Here is a 25,893-nt window from a genome sequence, read left to right on the forward strand (position 1 = left end):
TCATTCTCTTAGCCTTCTTCTTCCAAAGCAAGGCAATTTCATCTATACCAAAACTCTGTTAAAGCAGCCAAGCGACCCCCCAACTTTTGCTGATCTCTGCAGATATATCGGAGACCACACTTTTACTTGTGACCTTATTTCTTGGCTGCTGTGCATCTCCAAGGGCACACTCTGTAGCCATCAACACAGGTGTGATGAACCTTCTTCTGAGCTAGACTTATTGGCATCTGATGTTGAAACTGATCCTTTAGTCACACAATGAGGAAGTTTTATGTTTCATCCACCATCTTCTAACCTTTTGTGCAGTAGGTTATTAGTTGACTAGATGAGCACAGCACTGGCCCGATTCTGTTATCTCCTTTAGACTCTTTCTCGAGGTACACCTGTTCATCCTGTATTATCTCTCCACATTCAGTGTTGAGGAGGAAATATCTCTTTCATTTTGATGGAAATCATAGGTTTCTTTTATCACTGTTTCCAGCTGTTTTTGTTCTTATCACACAGGATGAGATTAATAGTCTTCCTAAAACACCTCAGAATGAACCCCAAATCACTGTAAATTAAGGACAGGTGATAGCACTCAGCGGTGACACTCTCTGTGGGTGATACCCAGAACTTAGTTACTTAGAGTCTCTACAGAGTAGCTTGGGCATTTTTTTCTTGTTTTTAAAAAATTCTATTTTATATTAGAGCATTGTTGATTATCAATGTTGTGTTTCAGATGTACAGCAAAGTGCTCAATCCTCGGTAATAACCTAAATGGGAAAAGAATTTGAAAAATAATTGATTCATGAATATGTATAATTGCTAGTTATTTTTGAATAGTTTTTTATTTGCTTATTTGCCATCTGTATATCCCTGTTAGTGCGATGTATATTCAAGTCCTTTGCCCTTTTTCTTTTCTTTTTTATAATTTTTATTGGCATATAGTTTCTTTACCATGTTGTATACAGCATGTGAATCAGCTATGCGTATACACACATCCCCTCTTTTTTGGACTCCTTCCCATTCAGGTCACCACAGAGCATGGAGTAGAGTTCCCTGTTACACAGTAGGTTCTCATTAGTTGTCCATTTTATACATAGCATCAAGAGTGTGTGTATGTCAGTCCCAATCTCCCAGTTCATTCCACCTCCTCTTTCCCTCTTAGTAGCCATACTTTTTTTTAATCGGGTAAGCAGTTTTTGATTGGGTAAGCATTCAAAATCACTTGGTGGAAATGATGTTACCTGTTCTTTCCTCCCCTCTGGTAGAACTAGGATTTTTGAATCGTGTCTGCTTTAATATTGCTGTATGTTAGTTGTGAATGACTGTCTGCTGTGTCTCAGTGATCATAAATAAATGATTTGGGAGAAATCAGATGCTTATGTAAGTTCTGTGTGGATAAGACATCAGGACGTTGGAGCAGGACGCCTCCTCTACTGGAAATGCACATTTCACACCCACTTCATACCTTTATGGCCCTTAATCTTCTGATCAATATCACTAAGGGCTGAAACACGTGATCTCCAGCCTTAAAATGGTATTGTTTGATGAGGCAATGATTATTGTATTTTGATTGAAATTTCAGAGTCACAGACCAGTGGCCTGAAATTCTGTTACTGAACTCTTTGCTTCTCATCCCTGAGAATTACTGAATAGTTTCTCAACTACAGCCTTATTTCCTATGTTACTATTCAGACATATATCTGTGGAGTGATGACTGTGTTCTGGACATGGAACTTGACGTTGGGGATTAAATAAATGAGACATTTTTCCTGCTCTCTATTGTATAAGGTGAGCATTTTTTAGCTCCCTTCTCAATTCCAGTTTAAAAGTCTCCTTGATCAGGTCAATGGATTTCATTTATTCTTTCTTTCATTCTTCTTGACCTTATCAAGATGGCTACAGTAGTTTTCTTCCAAAGAGCTCTGTCTTCAGGGCTAGACACTTCGAGCCTGAAGTGGGAGCCTGCTTCTCAAGAATCCTCTCGGTCGCCGGCATTTTAGCTCCTCTGGCTCTGTTCAGCTGCAGACTGCAGCTGGCAGGACAATGAGACATGTCCCCATGCCCTGCCGTTCTCCTGGTCTCCCCAGGAGTGTCACTTTCTCAAGTTCAGGAGCCTGATCCTGTGGGTATTTATTCTGCCTGTGACTTCATCCTCTCCTCGTCCTTTTAGCACCAGTGGTCCCAGCCCAGTACAGACCTCTAAGACTACTCCTCAGTCCTAAGGGAGTTTTTTCAAAAGCTTTATTCCAGGGAAAATAAACATTCTGTAAATTATGCCTAGCACTGGCAAATCTAAAACCATTTTGTTCCTTCATTTATTCCTCGTGCATCTGTCAAACACCTTCTGTGCACAGTTACTCTTCAAGGTCCTGGGAACAGAGCAGTGGGGGAGACTAATAAAGCCCTTGTCTTCCTTTCTGGTTGCTGCTGCAGCAAATTATAACGCACTTAACGGCTTAAAACAACATGGATTTAAATCTTACAGTTCTGGAGGGGACGAAAATTCTACAAATGAGTGTGGGCAGAGTTATGTTCCTTTATTCTTGCCTTCTGCAGCTTCTAGAGGCCACTAGTATCCTTAGGCTTGTGGCCTGCATCACTGACCCGTTTCCATTGTCATGTTGCCATCTCTGACTTGACCCTGCTACCTGCCTCTTCTGAAGATCCTTTTGATTACATTGACCCACCTAGATACCCCAGAGCAGTCATCTCATCTCACAGTCTTTAATGTCAGCCATCTGCATAGTCCCTTTTGCCACATAAGGTTACGGGGACACCCCCCTTCCCCCAGTTTCAACCCTCTTTCTATTTTAGTGAAATAGTAATAGATTGACTGAATCTGCTGGTTTACTTTTTGTGATGAACTGTCAACATCTCACAACTATTTATCTGTGTTACAATTCAAAATAGCAGGTCCTGAGACTTCCCTGGTGGTTCAGTGGTTGAGATTTTTGCCTTCCAATGCAGGGCTTCCCCAGTGGCTCAGATGGGAAAGAATCTGCCTGTGATGCAGGAGACCCAGGTTTGATCCTTGGGTCGGGACGATCCCTTGGAGGAGGGTATGGCAACCCACTTCAGTATTCTTGCCTGGAAAATCCCATGGACAGAGGAGCCTGGCATGCAGTAGTCCGTGGGGTCGCAAAGAGTCGGACGTGACTGAATGACTAAGCAGAGCAGGGAGTGAGCGTTCCATCCCTGGTCAGGGAACTAGATCCCCACATGCCTCAGCTAAGACCCAGTACAACCAAGTAAATAAATAGATGCTATTAAAAAATAAATATCAGATGTGGACACTTTTACTAGGGATTATCAGTATGTGATGAAAAACTGGGCAGTGTGAGTAATGTTGTAAGTAGTCTAGATATATCGTGGCCATAAAAAAAAAATCTTAATATTTTAGAAATGACAACCTAAAAAAAGTTAAAATGGGAAAAATACCAATCTAAGAGAGCTAACAATTTCTGATTAGGAAAAAGCCTAGTTAGAAAAACTTCTTGTTATCCTAAAGTAAACCAAATTAGGGGCTTGGAGGGGGGAAATAATCCACAGAGGGGATCTAGTTTGTTTTTTTTCATAGCACTTTTTTTTTTTTGGCTCAGAAACAGAGTAGGTTAGAAAGTTCCTAACCACTAATTACTGTGGTGTAAAAATTTTATAAATAAAATAACATTGGAAATTCACAAAACATAAATGATTCCCACAGAACTAGTGATTTTAAAAGAGATGTCCAATGCATTATTGGAAAAACAAAACCCAAAATTGTGAACTTACATAGGTATTCAGGAGATTGCTTAAAAATTTTTTTCCTGGATATATCATATTGCTAAAGAAGTTTGGGGATTTAAGGGCCTAAAAGTGGATGAAAGTGGGAAAATAGATGAGCTTCTAACAAGACCTATTTATATTCTCTGTATTTTATCATGAGACATGGAAATAATGTGTTGAGATGTCTTAAATTAACTTCTACTGGCCTTCAGGTAACCCTAAGCCTTCAAGAAAATTTTTTTTTCATTTTTTAGTGAAACAACAGTCAAGTCAGAAGAAGTTGATAAAAATGGAGAGCCTTTGCTATATCTCTCTGTACCACAAATTAAAATTAGGAGCTTTGGGCAGCTGTCACGTATGTTATACATTGCTAAAAGTATGAAGCTGAAGGAAGCACAAGCGTGTATTGAAGGTGATATTTATACTCCAGTCTGTGATTTGAACTTTCAGAAACATAATCTTGGGGGCTGGGGAGGGAATCATTTGTTATAGTATCTTGAAAAAGTCTTCTAAGCTAAAAGGTAAAAAGTACTAAGTTCAGCTTCATAAAAATGTCCTTAATTTTTCTTGGCTGAAATGTTATGCTCATATCAGCTTTCCACTTTAAATGAAAACCCTAATGCTTTACCATTAGTCAACTTCTAGATTTCTAATTTCTGTGTGTGGTTTAAAGCAAGCCTTCTTAGCTTCTGGAAAGACCTGAGGTCTTTAAGGTTCATGTCAGGGAAAGAGACAGATGTCCAGGGCCAGCATTAGGAGCCATCCTCTTGCATTCTGCTGTACCAGACAGTGATCAGTTTCCTTTAAAATGAATGTAGCCTCTTCCTTTAGCAGACAACCCATAATAATCTCACTTCCCATTTGTCTCAGCCCGAATACACAGCTTTCTGTGAATCGCTACTTTCATTCAGCAGGAAATATTTTTCCTCTTCACTAAAGTTATAGAACGTTCTTATTGCCTAATCATCTGACATGCAAAACAGAATGTGATTGCCTGCTATAACTGGGCTTTAAATATTTCTTATGAGTAGAAATACCTAGTAGTAGGTAATTATGTCATATGTGTGCTTTGCCTCTTTGTGATCATGTGACGTGTAGTTCCCAGGCATAATGTACATGGGTCTGTCTCTCATCACTCTTTGCCACTATCTGTGTCTCTGAGATGGCAAGTTGGTCATTTTATATTCTTTTGATTTTTTGAAAGATGTGAACCTTAGGACAGCAGCCTCTTTTTATGTCTTGTCTACTCTTCCTATACATCAGAGCTACTTTTCTGAAGAGGGATGGTATCTTGAGAATAAAACTGAATTTCAGAAGAGTTAATTAAGGGCACAGCCCATTCATTAAATTCAACTTAATGTGTAAACTTAAATCCACAAAGTGTTATATACCCAATCTGGCTAAATATGCAACCTTTGCTACATTTTGCCCTTTCTGTAAGAGTTCTAGGTAAAGCTCTTAGTTTTAGGTCCAAATTGTATAGTACCTGACAATTTGGAAGTCAGCTTGTGTCTTTCCCCAGAATTCACCTGATACTTCTCTTCATAATCTTTAGAGATGACAGTTGTAAGGTGATGAATGGAGATGCTCACTAAGTGCTTGGTCCCTGGGTCTCCTTCTCGTGATGCCCGCGCCCTGCCCCATGCAGGTTTTTCTACCAGCCCCCAGCCTCTCCTGCCAACAGTTCATTTCCTGTGGGAAAGTTAAAAACCATGCCATCTTCTCTACATGTCCATCAGGTCATGCTTTCTGAATTAGTCCCATGGGCATTCCCCCTCAATCCAAATGCATATGTATTTTCATCTGGCTTGAATTTCTCCTTCCTAAACATGGTTTTGCCCATTTCTCCCTCATTTTCAACTGTATAGTTTTTTGAAAGTGTTAGTGGCTTAATCATGTCCAACTTTTTGTGACTCCATGTACTGTAGCCCGCCAGGCTCCTCTGTCCATGGGATTCTCCAGGCAAGAATACTGGAGTTGGTTTCCTTTCCCTTCTCCAGGTGATCTTCTGAATGCAGGGATCAAACCTGGGTCTCCTGCATTGCAGGCAGGCAGGCAGACTGTTTACTATCTGAGCCACCAGGGAAGCCCCATTTTGGCCTTTATTAAATTCTGTTTTCAACATCTCTAGATTCAACTTTCAGCCTTGGTTATGAGTTGGGATTTAAAATTTTCACTATAATTTTAGCATTTATGTAAATACTTGTTATATTTGTTTTCCCAGTTAACATCTAAGGACACTGGAAATATAAGCAGTTCAAACAGGTGGAAATGATTGGCAGTAGATTTGTAGACTGAGAAAAACATGCTAGTTTGGAGAGAAAACATTTGTGAATACTGTTCACTGATAAACACACACAGACACACACAGTTCTAGTGATCATTTTTCTAAGGAGGCCAATATTTCTGTATCTTCAAATCTGGATGCATTAATTGAATGCCTATTCTGAATAAGGCCCCATAGTCAAAAAGAAACAGACCTCTTGGCTTCTGGCCTATTAGGGTGATGACATATATATATGATATTATAGCACAAAGTGAACATCTCAAGAAGAGTAAGAAAGTTTCTAAGTACAATAGAATCTGAGAAATAGAGATTAATTCAAATTGGGTCAGTCAGAGAAAGCTTAATGAAATAAATGTGTTTGAGTGGGCTCCAAAGGACTTAATATTCTATATGACTCTAGTAATAGACAACAAGAAGATAATTTTTGAAATTTACTTTTTTGGTCAGCAAACAGAAATCCAGTAGCAAAAATCTTGGGCTTGGATTATAATATAATAAATGGAAAAAATGGAAACTCATTTGTATCTAGTGTTCTTGACAAAATGAACAAAGATGATGATCCTGAAAGTGAGATTAAGATGAAGATTGCCTTGCAACTCAAGCAGCTGGATCTGCACTTACTCAATCATTCTCTGAAACATATTTCCTTGTGAGTCTTTTTTTTTTTTTTAAAGAAATCTCTGAAAATTGGTTCTAAAAAGTACTTTTAGAACTTTAGGGGAAAACACAAGAAAAATAATGCTTAGAAGTGTTTGCTATTGATCTAACATTACATTATTTGGAATAAAATTTTAGTTCCTGCATGAATATTTCTAGTTCCAAATGTAAAATTTTCAGCTAAAACATTTTAGTAGAATTTCATCTAGTTCTGAAGCCATTATGTGGCTTTTTATCCCCAAAGTCTCTTAAATCATTAGATAAATTTTTAAATTATCATACACTTATCATGTAGAGTTTGTAAGATTTAAAACTTGTTCATCTTTCTAGTCTTTTCTAGTACTTTGATACTTTCATTAAGAAATGAAGTGACTATTTCAATGAGTGTATTTAAGTGTTACATTCAACATTCTCAGCATTAAATGCAAATCACTAATTCTTTAATGTCTGGCAGTGTTATGAGATTGTAACATGGCTAAAATTCACTACAATTTTGTTGATGTATAATTTAACTGATGTTTTAATTACAAAAACTATATTCCCCAATATAATAGAATGATTTCATGTTGTTTTCTGTGGATTCTCTTTTAAAGTATTTAAAATGAATTTCTTAAACATTTATTTCAGAGAAATACGATTAAATTCAGGGACTGTGAAGAATGACATAGAGCTGCTTAAACAGTTCTCAGGAAAGGGAGAACAGACAGTCTTGGAATCTATCGAGTACACCTCAGGTTCATGTTACATTCTATTTATCTTCATAATTACATTTTCAAAATGCTTCAATAGCTAAATATTTAAGAAACAAAAACTTGAAGTATCAATCCTATTTTTTGAAGCCAAGCTATGTTACAAGTTGAGGTTAAGGAGCTCCTTTTACTTGTGTGATAATTGGTTTCAGATTATGAATTTTCAAATGGATGTCGAGCCCCACCTTGGAGACAGATTCAAGGCGAAATTTGTTATGTGCTGGTGAAACCTCATGATGCTGAAATTTTGTGCGTTACTTGCAGCAAAGAAGGAGTGTTTTTAAATGGTGTAAGTAATTTTTTTTTTAAAACCAGTATTGACTTTGGTCCTGAGGTTGGTCTGTAAGTGCCGGCATGTCTCCAGGATTGAACCCCAAAACCAGGCAATTGAAGGATTGTCCTGTGGGATTCAAGCAGATCCGTTTGCTGTGTTTGCTGCTTCAGTGGCCCCTACAGGTCCTCCAGTCAGCATTCTAAGAAGTGACCTTCATAGTGACCCATTCTGCTATCTAAAACTAAAGCCTCTTTATTTTTTTTATTTTTTTTTCCATTTATTTTTATTAGTTGGAGGCTAATTACTTTACATCATTACAGTAGTTTTTGTCATACATTGAAATGAATTAGCCATGGATTTACATGTATTCCCCATCCCAGTCCCCCCTCCCACCTCCCTCTCCACCCGATCCCTCTAGGTCTTCCCAGTGCACCAGGCCTGAGCACTTATCTCATGTACCCAACCTGGGCTGGTTATCTGTTTCACCCTAGATAATATACATGTTTCAATGCTGTTCTCTTGAAACATCCCACCCTCGCCTTCTCCCAGAGTCCACAAGTCTGTTCTATACATCTGAGTCTCTTTTTCTGTTTTGCATATCGGGTTATCATTACCATCTTTCTAAAGTCCATATATATGTGTTAGTATACTATAATGGTCTTTATCTTTCTGGCTTACTTCGCTCTGTATAATGGGCTCCAGTTTCATCCATCTCATTAGAACTGATTCAAATGAATTCTTTTTAATGACTGAGTAATATTCCATGGTGTATATGTACCACAGCTTCCTCATCCATTCGTTTGCTGATGGGCATCTGGGTTGCTTCCATGTCCTGGTTATTATAAACAGTGCTGCAATGAACATTGGGGTGCACGTGTCTCTTTCAGATCTGGTTTCCTTGGTGTGTATGCCCAGAAGTGGGATTGCTGGGTCATATGGCAGTTCTATTTCCAGCTTTTTAAGAAATCACACTGTTTCCATAGTGGCTGTACTAATTTGCATTCCCACCAACAGTGTAAGAGGGTTCCCTTTTCTCCACACCCTCTCCAGCATTTATTGCTTGTAGACTTTTGGATAGCAGCCATCCTGACTGGCGTATAATGGTACCTCATTGTGGTTTTGAACCCCAGGGTTAGTAGAAGGAAAGAAATCTTAAAAATTAGGGCAGAAATAAATGCAAAAGAAACTAAAGAGATCATAGCAAAAATTAACAAAGCTAAAAGCTGGTTTTTTGAAAAAATAAACAAAATTGACAAACCATTAGCAAGACTCATTAAGAAACAAAGGGAGAAGAACCAAATTAATAAAATTAGAAATGAAAATGGAGAGATCACAACAGACAACACTGAAATACAAAGGATCATAAGAGACTACTACCAGCAGCTCTATGCCAATAAAATGGACAACTTGGAAGAAATGGACAAGTTCTTAGAGAAGTATAACTTTCCAAAACTGAACCAGGAAGAAATAGAAGATCTTAACAAAATGATCACAAGTAAAGCCTCTTTAACATGATCAGTTTGCTGATTAATGATACAAGTGTTAGAGGGAAAAAACTAAGTCAAAAAAGGAGCTCCAAGGTAATACAAAAGCCATAACTTCTGTCCTCAGTGCTGACGGGACCAACAAAAGAGAGGAGGGGTCCACAGGGGAAGGGCTCCCGCAGAGGGGACCCTCCTCCCCAGGGAGGGGCTTCCAGGCTGTGCTGGGACCTCAGCATCTCAGGACAGCGCCTGCACGGAACTGGGACTTACACCTCTGAAGAGTGGGCCTTGCTTGCATTTGGTGGTGGTCCCTTAGATGCTCAGAGGGTCCCCACAGAGCTGGGGCTCACACGTCTGCAGAACAAGCACCTCCAGGCAGTGCCGGTCCCCTCGGAGCCCAGGTATCTCCCTGAAACCAGCTGGGGCCCCTGAAGAGAGGGCGCTGCCCAGTTAGCAACTGGCATCTCAGGGGCTGAGTGGGATTTGACAGAGCCGGGTCTCTGAGCAGGGGCCCCAGCAGCTGCTGCTGGTGTTTCTGAGGGATCCTGATGAGCCTGGTTCTGAGCCTCTGGGAAGAGCCCCCAGAAATTAGAACCAACTGTTGCTACTGGAAGCAACTGCCACTGTGGGGTGAGGGGCCGTTGCTGGGTGACTCTGAGAGGATGTAGGAGGGAGCAAGTCCCTCCTGCCTCGTCCAGCCTCGCCGGCGACCTCTCCCCTCTTGCTGACGGAAATTCAGCCAGCCTGGCAATGGGGAAACAGCTCTACAGACTTTGGCCCAAGTATCAGCAGAGTGTGGGTGGGTGGCCCTCCACCTGAGGGAGGTGGCACATGGCCTTCTGAATCTTCTGGATTAAACCCTGGATGTTGAGGCCCACACCTACGTACTGAACTTGGCTGGAAGGAACCGCTCAGCTTTCTTCTCTGCAAAGCCCTGCCCTTGCTGTCTTCATGTAAACTCGGGACTCACAGCAGAATTCTGCAGGGAGGATCCAACTCCTTAACGGGGACCCAGCCTTCCCAGAGGACTGTTTGGAGAGTGCTCATGCCTCGGCCTGGGTGGGTATCGAGATGCGGGGCCGTGTTCTTAGTGGCAGGAGGTACGTCTGCTAACCTGCCTTTCGGTGCTCATCTTGTCAGTGTGACCCTGGGCTTGTTTCTGCACAGATAACCTAAATATGATTTTGCTTTCAGTTTGCTTTTATTAATAGAAAAGCAGAATATCCAATAGGAGAATAAGAGATTGAGAAAAAAAGAGGAATGCTTTTCTTTGGCCTTCCAGAGTGGGGTGAGGAGCCTTTGCTTCTATAAAAGGCTGTTGATACACATACAACGTGGTTTGATATGGAAATATCCGGGTGTTCCTCAGCTTAATAAATGGAAGACAAGGAACTGAAGCTGTTCAGTAATTACAAGGAAATGTATTAGACACTACAGTTTATAACTATGTTATATATGTGTGTGTGTATATATACACACACACACGGGGGGCTCCCCTGATGGCTCAGTCAGTAAAAAATTCCCCCTGCAATGCAGCAGACGTGGATTCGATCTCTAGGTTGGGAAGATCCCCTGGAGGAGGGAATGGCAATCCTCCTCCAGGGGACATGACAAAGAGTCAGACATGACTGAGCAACTAACACTTTCACTTTTCATGTGTGTGTATGTATACATACATGGTGGTGTGCAACTCTTTGCGACCCCGTGGACTGAAGCCCACCAGGCTCCTCTGTCCACAGAATTCTCCAGGCAAGAATACTGGAGTGGTTGCCTTTCCCTCCTCCAGGGGATCTTCCTGACCCAAGGAATCGAACTCAGGTCTCCTGCATTGCTGTCTGAGCCACCTGAGAAGTTACATATATACACACACGCAGTTTTATACACACACAGACACAGTTATATATGTAACACGCTACAGTGTATGTGTGTGTGTGTGTGTATACATATGCACACACACACATATGGTATAGGGACAGGAAAGGAAAGAGACAAGACAGACAGAGGCCAAGGGAAGGGGGACAGATGGTACATGGAGGTCAGACCCCTGGTAAATGAACCTATAGCAATCATGCTCCACACAGAATAAGAGCAGGGTGTGACCAACAGAAACATAGGCTTTTGTGTGGTGACATTCTCACCTCAGAGGCCTTTATGACTTCGTCAGTCTTATGAAGTCGTAATGCATTTTCACAGGACAGAAGAGCAGAGAGGAGGGGCTTTCAGGTCTCTGCTATAGCAGCGAGCCCTGTGTGTCTAGGAGGCCGTGTGTCTAGGAGGCCCTTGGTAAAGGCTTGCTGAAGGAGTAAATAGATAAATGAATTTACATTAAGAGGGAAGGGTTTGCCTGCACACTTCATGTGTAAAGACAAGCACATGGATCCTTTAGACAAGAAAACATTACTTGTGATTGGGTTGTGATTTATTGATCAGGTTCTTATGTTGCTAGTCCATTAATTACAGCACCAAACTTTTTCTTCCAAAGGGCAAAACAGATGATGAAGGGCAAATTAATTATGAGAGAAAAGGAGAAATTTATAAAGACCTTGTCACACTTTTAAAAGAAAAATCAGCAATATTTTCAGAAAATATGTCTAAACAGGTAAGTTTTACAGTCTCTTTTGAACTTTTATAGCATCATAATTTTTGGCTGCAACTTTCTGTAGCATAAAAAATTGGAGACTAATGCTGCCTTGTTTTGGACAGTACTTGCAATTATTGGAGTGTTTTCCACAATATAATATAAAGTAATACATGTTGTAAATGTAGCAATTTAAGAATGTTTCTGGTTTTCTTTAGGTGGCAGGAATGATATTTCAAAGTGCTTTCTAAATAGGCCTTTTTCATTTTCCGTTCTGAATTAATTACACTGAGAACAGAGGACTCAGTCCTGGTAATGAAGCCTACATGTTTTGATTGTTTTCATCCTTTCCGGGATTCCTGTGATTATTGCCTAGTTGGATTGCCTTGATGTGTGTGTCAACTACATGTGCATAAGAACAGTGTTTTTGTCTCCCATGGTTTGTAAAATAGTGCTGCTGAACAAAGAAATCAGTCAGTGTGATATTTTGTGAAGTAAAATTTTGGTTGAAGGTGATGTAGGTAGAAAACAAAATTCTAAGAATGCTAACATGATCCACTTATGCTCTGGGCTGATTCTCAGGCTGATGGCAGCTCTATAGACCGCCGCCCCCCACCAAGAGCACATTGATCAGGTTCATGGTCTTTCTGATGCAGCTGCTTCTGCTGTTTTCTTGCCAGACTGTTGTCATTCAGCCTAGCGTGGCTCCTTGTCATCATTTCATGAATTCTTTTTGTTTCCTGGTCTTTGATCACCTGTTTCCTGGACCCCAGTTTTCCATTGTTGTAGTTGTTATTGTCATAAAACACATACATACATAAAATATAAAACGTGCCGTGTTAACCATTTTAAGTGTACCATCCAGTGGCGTGAAGTACATTCACAAAGCTGTGCAACTGTTACTACTGTTTCCAAATCATCTTCGTCATCTGAAACTAAGCAGTAACTCCATTAAGCAGTAACTCTTCCTTCCTTCTCCCCCCTAGCTCTTGGTAAACTCTAATCTACTTTCTGTGTCTATGCATTTATGTATTTTACATATTTCATATAAGTGGAGTCACACAATATTTGTCCTTTTGTGTTTGGCATATTTCACATACCATAATGTTTTCAAGGTTCATCCGTGACGTGCCTTTATCTGAATGTCATTCCTTTTTACGGCTGGATGACATTCCATTTATGTATGTACCAAATTTTGTTTCTCTGTTCATCTTTTGATGGACACTGGGTTTTCCACCTTTGGTTATTGTGAAAAATACTATGAATATTGGTGTACAAGTATCTCTTTGAGTCCCTGTTTTCAGTTCTTTTGGGTGTACACATCAGGGTTGATTTTCTGGCTCATATGGTGATTATATTTAACTTTTAGAGGAACCGCCAAGCTGTTTTCACATCAGCTGAATAATTTTATATTCCCAGTAGCAGTATATGAAGATTCTAGCTTCTTTACATCCTCACCAACACCTGATATTTTCTGTGTGTTTGTGTTTACTATAGATATCCTAGTAAGTGTGAACATGGTGTATCCCATTGTGGTTTTGATTTGCATTTCCCTAATAGTGATGTTGAGCATATTTTCCTGTGCTTATTAGTGATTTGTATATCTTCTTTGAAGAAATGTCTGTTCGAATCCTTTGTCCATTTTATAAAATTAAATTGTCTCATTTTTGAGCTAGAGTTCTTTATATATTTTGGATATTAATTCTTTATTAGAAGGTTTGCAAATGTTTTCCCCTTTTCTGTGAGTTATCTTTTTATTCATCTTGATAGTGCCCTTTGGTATACAAACATTTAAAATTTTGATAAAGTCTAATTTATATTTTTTCTTTTGTTACTTGTGCTTTTAGTATCATATTTAAGGAACCATTGCTAAATCTGTCATAATAAAGATTTGCCCTTAACTTTTCGACCTTTCTACAATTTTACATTTCAGTTTTCTCAAGTTTAGGTCTTTGATTTGTCAGGAGTTAGGTTTTGTGTATAATGTTAGGGTCCACCTACATTCCTTTGCACATGGATGTTTGGTTTTCCCAGCACCATTTGTTTCAGAGGAAGAATATTCCCCCACTGAATGGTCTTGTCATCCTCATTAAAAATCAATTAAATATAAATTTCAAGGTTTATTTTTGGGCTCTCAATCCATTCCCATTGGTCTATATGTGTATCTGTATACCAGTCCCATACTCTTGACTACCATAGCTTTCTGTTAGTTTTGAAATCAGGAAGTATGAATCCTCAAACTTTGTCCTTGTTTTTTCAAGACCATTTTGGTTATTTGGGGTCCCTTGACTTTCTGTGTGAATTTTAGTCTTGGTTTTACTATTTCTGAGAAAAGCATTGAGATTTTGATAGGGATTGTTTTGACTCTGTAGATTGCTTTGTATAGTATTGTCATCTTAATAGTGTTATCTTTTAACCCACGAATGTGGAATGTTCTCCCACTTGTTTATGTCTTCTTTAACTTCTTTCAGCAATATTTTGTAGTTTTCATGTACAAGTCTTTTGTCTTTTTAGTTAAATTTATTCCTAAGTATTTTATTCTCTTTGATGCTATTGCAAATAGAGTTGTTTTTCTTAATTTCCTTTTTGATTGTCCACTGCTAGCATATAGAAATACAACTAATATTTGAGTGTTAAAATCAGAAGTAATTTTTGAATGTGAAATTCAAAATTGAATCCAGCTAATGTGCCAAATTTATTTAATTCAGTTTCTTTTGAATCTTTAGGTTTTTCTACATATAAGATCATGTCATCTGTGAACAGAGATAGTTTACATTTTCTTTTCCAATTTGGATGTTTTAAATTTCTTTTTCTTACCAAATTCCATGGCTAGAACTCTCAGAACTGTGCTGAATAGAAGTGGTGAAAGTAAATTCCTTGTCTTACTCCTGATCTTAGGGGAAATGCTTTCAGGCTTTTGCTGTTGAATGTGATGTTAGTTGTGGGCTTTCCATATATGGCCTTTATTGTCTCATCAGTTTTCTTTTTCTTGGTTACCCCATCATTTTGGTAGTGCTTCCTGAGTAAAAGAGGCACATAGGAGGAGAGAAATTGAGGGTTAGCATGTTTGAAAATATCTTTATTCTTCTCTCTTAGTTGTTGTTTCTATAATGACAGTTTCAAAATAATTTTTTTCTTGGAATTTTAAAGGCATTTTCCTATGTGACCTGTTTGTTTTGGCTTTTCCCATATAATGAGCCTTTAGGATTTTCCCTTATCCCTGATGTTCTGTAATTTTCATGATGATATGGTTGGTGCTGGTCTCTGTTTGTTTTTCATTAATGATGACATGTCTTTTAGAACTGGAAAATATTTTTGTATTACATCTTTAATCATTTTTTCCCTCTATGTTCTCTTTCTTCTCTTTATGTGATTCTAGTTGGATTTTGGGACCTCTGAGATTGATCTTCTGATTTTCTTTTCTCTCATACACCCCACCCCACTTTCTGGAAATACCTTTACTTTGTCTTCCAAACATTGTGTAAGTCTTTAAAATTTAAGCTTTCATATTTTTAATGTTTTGTTTTGGGTGTATATATTTTTTTCAGACCATATTCTTTCATTTCTCTTAGGTAAAACATAGGACTGAAATGGCAAGGTTATGTGGTGGTTATATGTTTAACTTTTTAAACAATTGGTAAAGTGCTTGCCAAAGTGATTGTAACATTTTCCATCCACTCTGTGCACCAGACTGACAGCTGTGCCACATACTTGTCAATGAGTGATACTGTCAGTCCTTTATTTTAGACCTTCTAATAGGTGTGTACCGGTAGCTCACTAAATTTTAATTTGCACTTCTTGAATGCATCTTCTTATATGCTTATTGAATGTGGTTCATACATCTTAAGTGGTAAAGTGTATATTCAGATCTTTTGCCCATTTTTTTATTGTTTTTTAAAATTTCTTATTATTTAGTTGTGAGATATATACCTACCTACCTACATAATACACACATGCATATAAGCTTATATTTTCTTTCAGAGATAGTATTTATAAAATACTTCCTCCCAGGTGGTGGCTTGTCATTTCATTCTCCAAAAAGTCTTTCAAAGAACAAATGTCCTCAATTTTGATGAAGTCCAACTTACTAATTTTTTAGAGTGTTGTATCTAATACAGCTTCACCAAATCCAGTGTCACAAAGATTCTCTCCAGTGTTTTTTTCTAAAAGTTTTTAAATGTTAGGTTTTATATCTTGGCGTATGATCCAGTTTAATGTATTTTTTGTACATGCTGTGAGGTATGGGTCAGAGTTCGTTTTTTTCTTCTGCGTGCAGACACCTAATTGTTCCAGCATCATTTGTTGAAAAAGAATTGTCCTTTCTTTGCCCAGTTGTCCATTTGCATGGGTGTGTTTCTATTCCATTGATCTGTTTATTTTTATATCAGAGCCATACTGTCTTGGTTACTGTAGTCAGTCAGTCTCTGGTCAGGTGTTGTCAATCGTCCAATGTTGCTGTTCTTGAGTTCCCAGCTGTTATGTATCTTCTTCATGTCCATTCGAATTTTATAGTCAGCTTGTCAGTTTTTTCATAAAAACCCCAAAGGAATTATGAATGATACTGTATTGAATCTATAGATCAATTTAAGACCTGACGTCTTAACAATATTCCGGTTTCCAGGTCATGGAACTCAGTGTTTCTCCCTGTTTATTTAATGTTACTCAGCATGTCTCCTCATCTTATTCAGTTTCTCTCAGCACTGTTTTGTAACTTACAACACACGTCTTAAACATCTTTTGTGAAACATCTGTAAATATTTCCTATTTCAGGGCTATTGTTAAACAATAGTTTTAAGGTTTCAATTTCTGGTTATTTGTTGCTACTATATAAAATACACTTTTGTATATTGATTTTATATCCTGAAACCTTGCTAAAGTCACTTAATAGTTTTGTCTGGTTTGTAGATTCTGAGGGGTTTTCTACATAGATGATCATGTTGTCTCTGAATAAAGATCATTTTACTGCTTCCTTTCCAATTTTGATCATTTTATTTCTTTTTCTTTCCTTAATGCATTAGCTGGAACCTCCAGTACAGAACTGAGTAGACATGGTTTCTTTGTTCCTTGTGGTAAAGGAAAATGTTCAGTTTCTAATTATTGTCACCGGTCAGCTTTTCATAGATGAAATTTATAAGTTTGAGGAAGTTCCCCTCTATCAAAGTTGTTGAGAACTTTATTAGGATTGGATGTTGGGTTTTCTCAAATGCTATTTCTGTACCTGTTGCGTTAGTCATTTTATTTTATTTTTTTTAGTTTAACATGGTTAGTTATATTGATTTTTGAAAGAGAAACCAGCCTTACATTTCTGGGACTAACTTTGTTTGTGCAGGGTGTATTATCCTTTTTATTTATTTATTTTAAAATTTTAATTTGCTAACATTTTATCAAGAAGTTTTGCACCTGTTTAGGATTATCAGTGTGTAGATTATCAATGTGTAGATTTCTTTTCTTCAATATGTTTGTCTGTTTTGGGTATCAGATTAATACTGGCCTTATAGGATGAGTTGGAAGATTTTATCTCCCATTCAGTTTTCTGGAAGAGTGCTTAGAATTGGTGTCCTGTCTTAACTGTTGTGTAGAATTCACCAGTGAAGCCATTTGAGCCTGGAGTGTTCACTGTGGGGAGGTTTCTAACTACAAATTCAGTGTACTTACTAGTTATAGGTTGCAGGTTATGTTTCTTCTTGAGGGTACTTACTAGGTTGTCTTTAAAGGACTGTGTATCCCGTTTGTCTAAAGTTGCTGAACTGATTGGTATAAACTTGTTTATAGTATTCTTTTGTTGACCTTTTAACAACTGTAGAAGCTGCAACTATTGTTACCTGTCTCATGCCTGATATTAATCATTGTGTTTTATTTTTTTCTTGGTCCATCTGTCTGTAAGTCCATCATTTTACTCAAGTCTCTCAAAGAAGTCACTTTTGGTTTCATTTACTCTTCTCTAGCTTTTTTTTAAACCATACATTTTTCTAGTCATACTTGCATTGAAAGGAATTTTGGTGATTTCAGGTATGACTAATATTAAGATAAAGACCTCTTCATTCTGCATTCATCTATAGAGAAGCTATTTGTTTTTTGGACACACATTCAGACATTTCGTCTCTCAGACACAGTGAGCACCTCTTTCGGGCATGGCAGTGGTAAGGCGTTGGGAACACTCTGCTTTCCTGCTCTCAGCAAAGCACTGACACTTCAGAGATGTGTCTCTTTTTATATCCTTCTGCCTGTTTTGAGTTTATATTGCTCTTCTTTTTCTAGTTTATTAGTGTAACAGCTTAGAGTCTTGATTTGAGAGCTTTCTTCCTTTCTAGGTAAGTATTTAGTGCTATAAATTTTCCTTGCAGAACTTCACCTACCTACCTGTAACACATTTTGGTGTTTTATTATCATTGTTTTCATTTTCATTCAGTTTTTGTATTTAAAAAAAATTCCCTTAAGTCAACTATACCTCATAAATTTTTTTTTCCTTGAGGCTTCCTCTTTGAGCCATGATTATTTAGAAGTTTGTTACTTAGATTTTCCCATTACTTGATTCCTTATTAGTTTGATGCCACCGTATTCAGAGAACAAACTCTGAACAACTTTATAAATTTGGTTTTTGGTGTGGTTGAATTCTTCATATCCTTGCTGATTTTCTATCAGTTTTGAGAGGGATTTGAAATCCTCCAACTATAATGGTAGATTTGTCTGTTTCTCCTCTTCGTTCTGTTTTCGTATTTGCAGTTCTGTGTACACATTTAGGATTACATTTTCTTGATTGACTATTTTATCATTATGTCATGTCCCTTTCTGTCTTTGGTGTTTTTTTTTTTTTTTTCTGAAGGCTAATCTACTATTCATATAGGTACTCCTGCTTTCTTTTAATGAATGTTGCATGGTATATCTTTTCCCCTTCTTTTACTTTCAAGCTACCTATATCATTATATTTGAAGTGAGTTTCTTGTAAATAGCATAGAGTTGAGTCATTTTTAAAATCCACTTTCTGAAACTGTATATTGATGTGTCATATCCATGGTGTGTTTAGATCATTTACTTAAAAAAACTATTTTCATTCATTCTTTCATTTTTGGCTGTGATGGGTTTTTGTTGTTGAGCTCAGGCTTTCTCTAATTTCTGTGAGTAGGGGCTACTCTCTAGTTGTTGTGTGAGGGCTTCGCGTTGCGGTAGTTTCCGTTGTTGAACCCTAGAATGCTGGCTCAGTAGTTGTGGCACATGGGCTTAGTTGCTCTGCAGTATGTGGGATCTTCCTGGACCAGGAATTGAACCCACGTCCCCTGCATTGACAGATGGATTCTTAACAACTGGATCACTAGAGAAGTCGGTAGATTATCTACTTTTGCTTATTGATATTAGGGCTTAAGTCTGCCAGCTTAGTTTTATTTTCTGTTTTTTTTCCTTCTGTTTTCTGTTTTGTTTATCTTTTTCTTTTTCCTGGTCTACTTTGGCTTACTTGAACTTTTTTTTTAATACCATTTTGATTTTTCCATAGTATTTAAGTATATCTCTTAGTGTAGAGTTTTTGGTGGTTGTTGTAGATATTGTTATACATAATTTGTCATAATATACTGGTTTAATATTTTACCACCTGAGTAAAGTATAGAAACCATGTCTCCCTTTAAGTCCCTATACCCTCTCTTATTTGTATTTGTCTTTATTTCCTTCACATTGATAAACTGTATTAGACAATGTTATAGTTTGTGCTTCAACCATCAAACATCATTTAGAAAATTCAAGAGGAGGATGAAAGTCTTTTGTGTTTACTCATGCTTTTTATTCTTTCTCTGATTCTTTCTTTCCTTTCTGGTGTTGCCAATTTCCTTATTTTATCACATCCTTCCTGTTTAAGAACTTCTTATTCTGTGGAGGTAGGTCTGTTGGTGACAGATTCTCTTTGTTTTCCTTTATTTGAGAACATCTTGAATTCCCCTTTATTCCTAATGAATATTTCCACTATATATAGTATTCTGTGTTGACTGCTCTTTATTTTCAGCACTTGGAAAATGTTTCCAGTGTTTCTGGCCTCCATGTTTTCTAATGAGAAATCTGCTCTTATTTTAATTTTCTGTCTTATAGGTAAAATATTTTTTCTCTCTTATTGCTGTTAATTTTCCTTAACTTTGGTTTTATGGAGTTAGATTATTATATCTCTTGATAGGAATTTCTTTGGGTTTATTCTGTTTAGGGCTTGCTCAACTTCTTGAATCTTAGATTTATGTCTTTTTCTAAGTTTGGGAAAGCTTCTGACATTCTTAGAATGCATTTTCAGCCTGACCTTCTTTCTCCTCTCCTTCTGGTGCTCTAATAACATGAATGTTGGATTTTTTTTCTATTGTCCCACAGATCTTGAGGCTCTGTTTATTTTTTTTTTTTTCAATGTATTTTCTCATTGTGGTTCAACCTGGGTAATTTCTATTGTTTGTCCTCAAGTTCATGGGTTCTCTCTTCTCCATCCTGTTGCCAAACTATCCAGGGAGTTATTTTGGTTTGTAAATTTAAATTTCAGAATTTCTATTTGGTTCTTCTTTATATCATCTATTTATTTGCTGAGACTTTCTAATTTTTCATTTATTTCAAGTCTTATTGTTGATTGTTGAAGCATTTTTATGATGTCTACTTTAAAATTTTACTCCAACATCTGTTTCAGATTATTCCATCATCTATTTTATCTTGGTATAAGCATCAGTTATTCATCGTCCTTTCTCATTTAGGTTGTGACATTTCCTTGTTCTTGGTATGATGAGTGATTTTTTTGAAACTGTGTCTTGGAAATTTTTGGATTATATTATGAAACTTTGGATTTTATGGAAGTCTTTTGTTTTAGCAGGATTTCTCTAAGTTTAGGTCTCATGGTACTAGGTCTAGGGTACTGCAAAGTGCATGTAAAAATCCAAGTTCCTTGCTTGGACTCCACTGAGAACCTGGTAGTGTAGGGTACCTCAGCACCACTGGGCAGTGAGTGGAAGTTTGGTCTTCCTACTGAGTCTCTGCTTACATTCACCTGGCCAGGAGGACATGCTTCCCATGGGGCCTCACCTTACACCATGGGAAATGAGTCCATTACTGCTTGGAGGTGGTGATTTTACTGCATCTCTTCAGATGATCACATAATTTCTCTTCTTTAGTCTGTTGATAAGCAACACAAGTTAGAGCATCTTGAAACATCTTCAATTTATCACCAGGGTGGTGAATTTTCAGTTAGCATGAGCTAATTCAGAAATGGTATCATTATAAAAATATGCTTTTTTCTTTTTTTTTTTTAATTAATTGAAGGAAGTTAAATTCAGTGAACAACTACAAAAGGATCAACCTAACAAGGCACCTAAGGAGGAAGTGGCCGTTACACATAAGACTAGTATTACTTCCCGCAAGAGTGCACAGGAGAACCGAATTAATCTGGGAAGGAGTCAACTGACCAAGAGATTAGAGCCAAGTTTAAACTGGAGGACCAGTGTCAGTTCCAAAGAGTAGGTAGATATTAACATAATGGGTTTTCTGATACATACTTCCCTACCACATGTTTATCTAACTTTTCACATAACTTTATTTCATTGGAGGAAAATACAGAGTATTTACATACACCTCCCTCCAAAGTAATTACAGGTTGGTTCCCTTTTCCCCTCTTCATGTTTCAAGCAGAAAGATTTGACATCAAACTGGGTTTGTGTACAGAGGACCGCAATTCACTTTCATGTGCTTGGTGAGTCAGGGCAGATAACACATGAAAATGATGATAAAACACATGGAGGAATCTCATGGGGGAATGTAAACATTGTGGTAGGCACCTGATTAAGTAAGTGTTAAATTATTTGGTTAAATATAAACTCAGGAGGCGGTCCTAAGTTGGCGGCGGGATAGGAAAGTGGTCTCTTGACCACTTTCTCCCCCACAAATTCATTGAAAGATCATTTGAACACTGAGCGAATTCCACAAAACAACTTCTGAATGCTGGCGGAGGACATCAGGCACCCAGAAAGGCAGCCCATTGTCTTGAAAAGGAGGTAGGACAAGATGTAAAAGATAAAAAGAGAGACAAAAGAGTTAGGGACTGAGGGGGAGGGAGTCGTGAAGGAGAAGTGTCCAAACACCAGGAAACCTTCTCACCGGCGGGTCTGTGGGGAGTTTTAGAATCTCAGAGGGCAACAAAACTGGGAGGAAAAAATAAATAAATAAAACCCACAGATTACGCACCTAACCACAACTCCCAGCAGAGAAGTAGCCCAGACGCTCGCATCTGCCACCAGCAAGCGGGGGTGGGGGGGGGGGGGGGCCGCTGAACAGGGAGGTGTGGGCTGCATTGCTTAGGTTAAGGACTGGGTCTGAATGCCCTGAGGGCAATTTGAGGGAGCTAACCTGAGATAGCAACCCAAACTGTGGGATAGCCAGAGAGAAAAAAAAAAAAGCAAGCAAGCGAGAGAACTTTCCCGTGAAAAGCTCTAACCTAAGGAACTGCCGGGCCATTCACAGAACAAAGGACTGAGTGAATACCAGAGGAGAGTCAGCCGGCTGCGAACCAGCCCATCTAAGGCAGGCAGGCAGCAGCCAGAGCCAGCAAGGGGCAATCTTGGCCCCAGAGATGGCATTCTCTACCAAACTGCGAGCAGGCTCCCAGTTGCTAACCAAGCCTTCCTGGGATCCTGGACGGTTGACATCCACCAGGAGGGTCGCAGCCAGAGATCAGCTCCTTAGAGGAGACACAGGGCACACCTGAGACAGCGCTCCTGCTGTGCACCCAGGAAACCGAGCGACTGGGATGGGGGAGGAGATAAGATGCACCGCCCAGCTGGGAAGAGTGCGCTCTCCAACCACCTGGTCGCCCGAGCTGCTCGGACCTGGGAAGGGCACAAAATGCATGCCCAACTGAGTCTGTTGTGCCTTTGTAAAGTACCCGAGAACCTGAACCTGAGTGGCTTAGATCTTGGAAGTGCATGTAACACAGGGCCCCCTTTAGACAGTTCTCCTGCAGAGCAACCTGGAGCTTGAGCAGTGTAAACTGGGAAGGCACACATGTTGTGAATGAGGGTACACCCAGTGTGGCCCAGACACTGCGAGCGCTCCCCACACATGCCAATGATATTTGTCTGCAGTGTTCCTCCCTCCCCACAGCACAACTGAACAAGTGAGCCTAAATAAATGACCACCTTCGCCCCCTTGTGTCAGGGTGGAAGTTAGATACTGAAGAGACTTGCAAACAGAGGAAGCCAAAATAAACAGAGGAAAGAGACAGGTGTAACAGATTAAAACCCTGTAGTTAGCACCTACTACATTGGAAGGGGCCTGTAGACCTCGAGAAGAAGTATAAGCTGGAACAAGGAACTATCTGAAACTGAACTGACCCCATACTGCCCACAATAGCTCTAGAGAAATTCCTAGATATAGTTTACTATAATCATTTTAAATTAAAATTTTTTTTTATTTTTAAGCCCCTTATTACTTTAATTTTCATTTTTATAACCTATTACCTTGACAAAAAAAGACCCTATTTTTAAAGCAAATTTCATATATATTTTTTATAATTCTTGTGATTTTCTTTTTTTTTTAATATTGTATTTTTGAGAGTCTAACCACTACTCTAGATTTTAAATCTTTGTTTTTTGGTATTTGTAATCAATTTTGTACCTTTTAGAATCCAATCTTCAGTACCCATTTTTACTTAGGTGTGTGACTGCTGGCTTGATTGCCCTCTCCCCCTGACTCGCCTTTTTCTCCCCCAGGTCACCTCTATCTCCTCCCTCCCCCTTCTCCACACCCAATGCTGTGAATCTCTTTGGGTATTCTGGGCTATGGAGAACACTTAGGGAACTGATTTCTGGCTAGATCTGTCTCTCTTCTTTTGACACCCCCTTTTCTTCTCCTGGTCACCTCTATCTCCTTTCTCCCTCTTCTCTTCTCTGTGTAACTCTGTGAACCTCTCTGGGTGTTCCAGCCTGTGGAGAGCACATTGGGAATTGATTACTGGCTACATTGCTCTCTCCCCTTTTGATTCCCCCTCTTCTCCTCCTGGTCACCTCTATCTCACTCCTCCCTCTTCTCTTCTGTCTGTAACTCTGCAAACCTCTCTGGGTGTCCCTCACTGTGGAGAATCTTTTATCCATTAACCTAGATGTTTTATCATCAATGTGGTATGGATGGAGAAGTCTTGAGGCTGCTTAAGAATAAGACTGAAAACCAGAGGCAGGAGGCTTAAATCCCAAACTTGAGAACACCAGAAAACTGACTGAAAGGAACATTAATTGACAAGAGCTCATCCAAAAGCCTCTATACTTACATTGAAACCAAGCTCCACCCAAGAGCCAACAAGTTCCAGAGCAAGACATAACCATGCTAATTCTCCAGCAATGCAGGAACATAGTCCTGAGCATTAATATACAGGCTGCCCAAAGTGACACCAAACCCACAGACACCTCAAAACTCACTACTGGACACTTCATTGCACTCCAGAGAGAAGAGATCCAGCTCCACCCACAAGAACACTGATGCAAGCTTTCCTAACCAGGAAACCTTGACAAGCCACTCGTCCAACCCCACCCACAGAGAGGAACCTCCACAATAAAGAGGAATCACAAACTTCTAGCATACAGAAAGGCCACCCCAAATGCAGCAATCTAACAAGATGAAAAGGCAGAGAAATATTCAGCAGGTAAAGAAACATGATAAATGCCCAGCAGACCAAACAAAAGAGGAGGAGATAGGGAGTCTACCTGAAAAAGAATTCCAAATAATGATAGTAAAAATGATCCAAAATCTTGAAAACAAAATGGAGTTACAGATAAATAGTCTGGAGACGAGGATTGAGAAGATGCAAGAAATGTTTAACAAAGACCTAGAAGAAATTAAAAAGTCAGTCAATAATGAAAAATGCAATAACTAAGATCAAAAACACTCTAGAGGGAACCAACAGTAGAATAACTGAGGCAGAAGATAGGATAAGTGAGGTGGAAGATAGAATGGTGGAAATAAATGAAGCAGAGAGGGAAAAAGAAAAAAAGAATTAAAAGAAATGAGGACAAACTCAGAGATCTCTGGGACAATGTCAAATGCTCCAATATTCGAATCATAGGAACCCCAGAAGACGAAGACAAAAAGAAAGGCCATGAGAAGATACTTGAGGAGATAATAGTTGAAAACTTCCCTAACATGTGGAAGGAAATAGCCACCCAAGTCCAAGAAATCCAGAGAGTCCTGAACAGGATAAACCCAAGGTGAAACACCGCAAGACACATTTTAATAAAATGAACAAAGGTCAAACACAAAGAACAAATGTTAAAAGCAGCAAGGGGGGAAAACAACAAATAACCCACAAGGGGATCCATGTAAGAATAACAGCTATTTCAATAGAAACTTTTCAGGCCAGAAGGGAATGTCAGGACATACTTAAAGTGATGAAAGAGAAAAACCTACAACCCAGATTATTGAACCCAGCAAGTATCTCATTCAAACATGAAGGAGAAATCAAAAGCTTTACAGACAAGCAAAAGCTGAGAGAATTGAGCACCACCAAACCAGCTCTTCAACAAATGCTAAAGGGTCTTCTCTAGATAGGAAACACAGAAAAGGTTTATAAGCTCGAACCCAAAACAACAAAGTAAATGGTAATGGGATCATACTTACCAATAATTACCTTAAATGTAAATGGGTTGAATGCCCCAACCAAAAGACAAAGACTGGCTGAATGGATACAAAAACAAGACCTCTATATATGCTGCCTACAAGAGACCTACCTCAAAACAAGGGACACATACAGACTGAAAGTGAAGGACTGGAAAAAGATATTTCACACAAATGGAGACCAAAAGAAAGCAGGAGTAGCAATACTCATAACAGATAAAGTAAACTTTGAAATAAAGGCTGTGAGGAGAGACAAAGAAGGACACTACATAATGATCAAAGGGTCAATCCAAGAAGAAGATATAACAATTATAAATATACATGCACCCAACATAGGAGCACTGCAGTATGTAAGGCAAATGCTAACAAGTATGAAAGGAAAAATTAATGGTAACACAATAATAGAGGGAGACTTTAATACCCCACTCACACCTAGGGATAGATCAACTAAACAGAAAATTAGCAAGGAAACACAAACTTTAAATGATACAATGGACCAGTTAGAC

At 38.6% G+C, this 25,893-nt stretch overlaps 1 protein-coding gene across 5 annotated transcripts in view; it reads left to right on the forward strand.

The window, feature by feature from the left end:
• ODAD2 (outer dynein arm docking complex subunit 2) overlaps positions 1 to 25,893 on the forward strand; it is a 148,674-nt gene that overhangs the window by 7,186 nt on the left and 115,595 nt on the right. For 2 of the 5 annotated variants that reach the window (XM_020895735.2, XM_020895736.2), the window contains exons 3-8: positions 4,008 to 4,165; positions 6,488 to 6,689; positions 7,325 to 7,431; positions 7,599 to 7,735; positions 11,687 to 11,803; positions 21,053 to 21,246. The exons of 1 other annotated variant lie outside the window; for it this stretch is intronic. In XM_020895735.2, coding sequence (XP_020751394.2) covers positions 4,008 to 4,165; positions 6,488 to 6,689; positions 7,325 to 7,431; positions 7,599 to 7,735; positions 11,687 to 11,803; positions 21,053 to 21,246 — 915 coding nt within the window. Of the gene's footprint in view, positions 1 to 4,007; positions 4,166 to 6,487; positions 6,690 to 7,324; positions 7,432 to 7,598; positions 7,736 to 9,817; positions 10,264 to 11,390; positions 11,488 to 11,686; positions 11,804 to 21,052; positions 21,247 to 25,893 lie in introns of those variants that run through there. 2 more of the 5 variants (XM_020895740.2, XM_020895739.2) reach the window with 2 other exon arrangements.

The sequence above is a fragment of the Odocoileus virginianus genome, chromosome 9 (genome assembly GCF_023699985.2).
Source record: "Odocoileus virginianus isolate 20LAN1187 ecotype Illinois chromosome 9, Ovbor_1.2, whole genome shotgun sequence".
Classification (NCBI taxonomy): domain Eukaryota; kingdom Metazoa; phylum Chordata; class Mammalia; order Artiodactyla; family Cervidae; genus Odocoileus; species Odocoileus virginianus.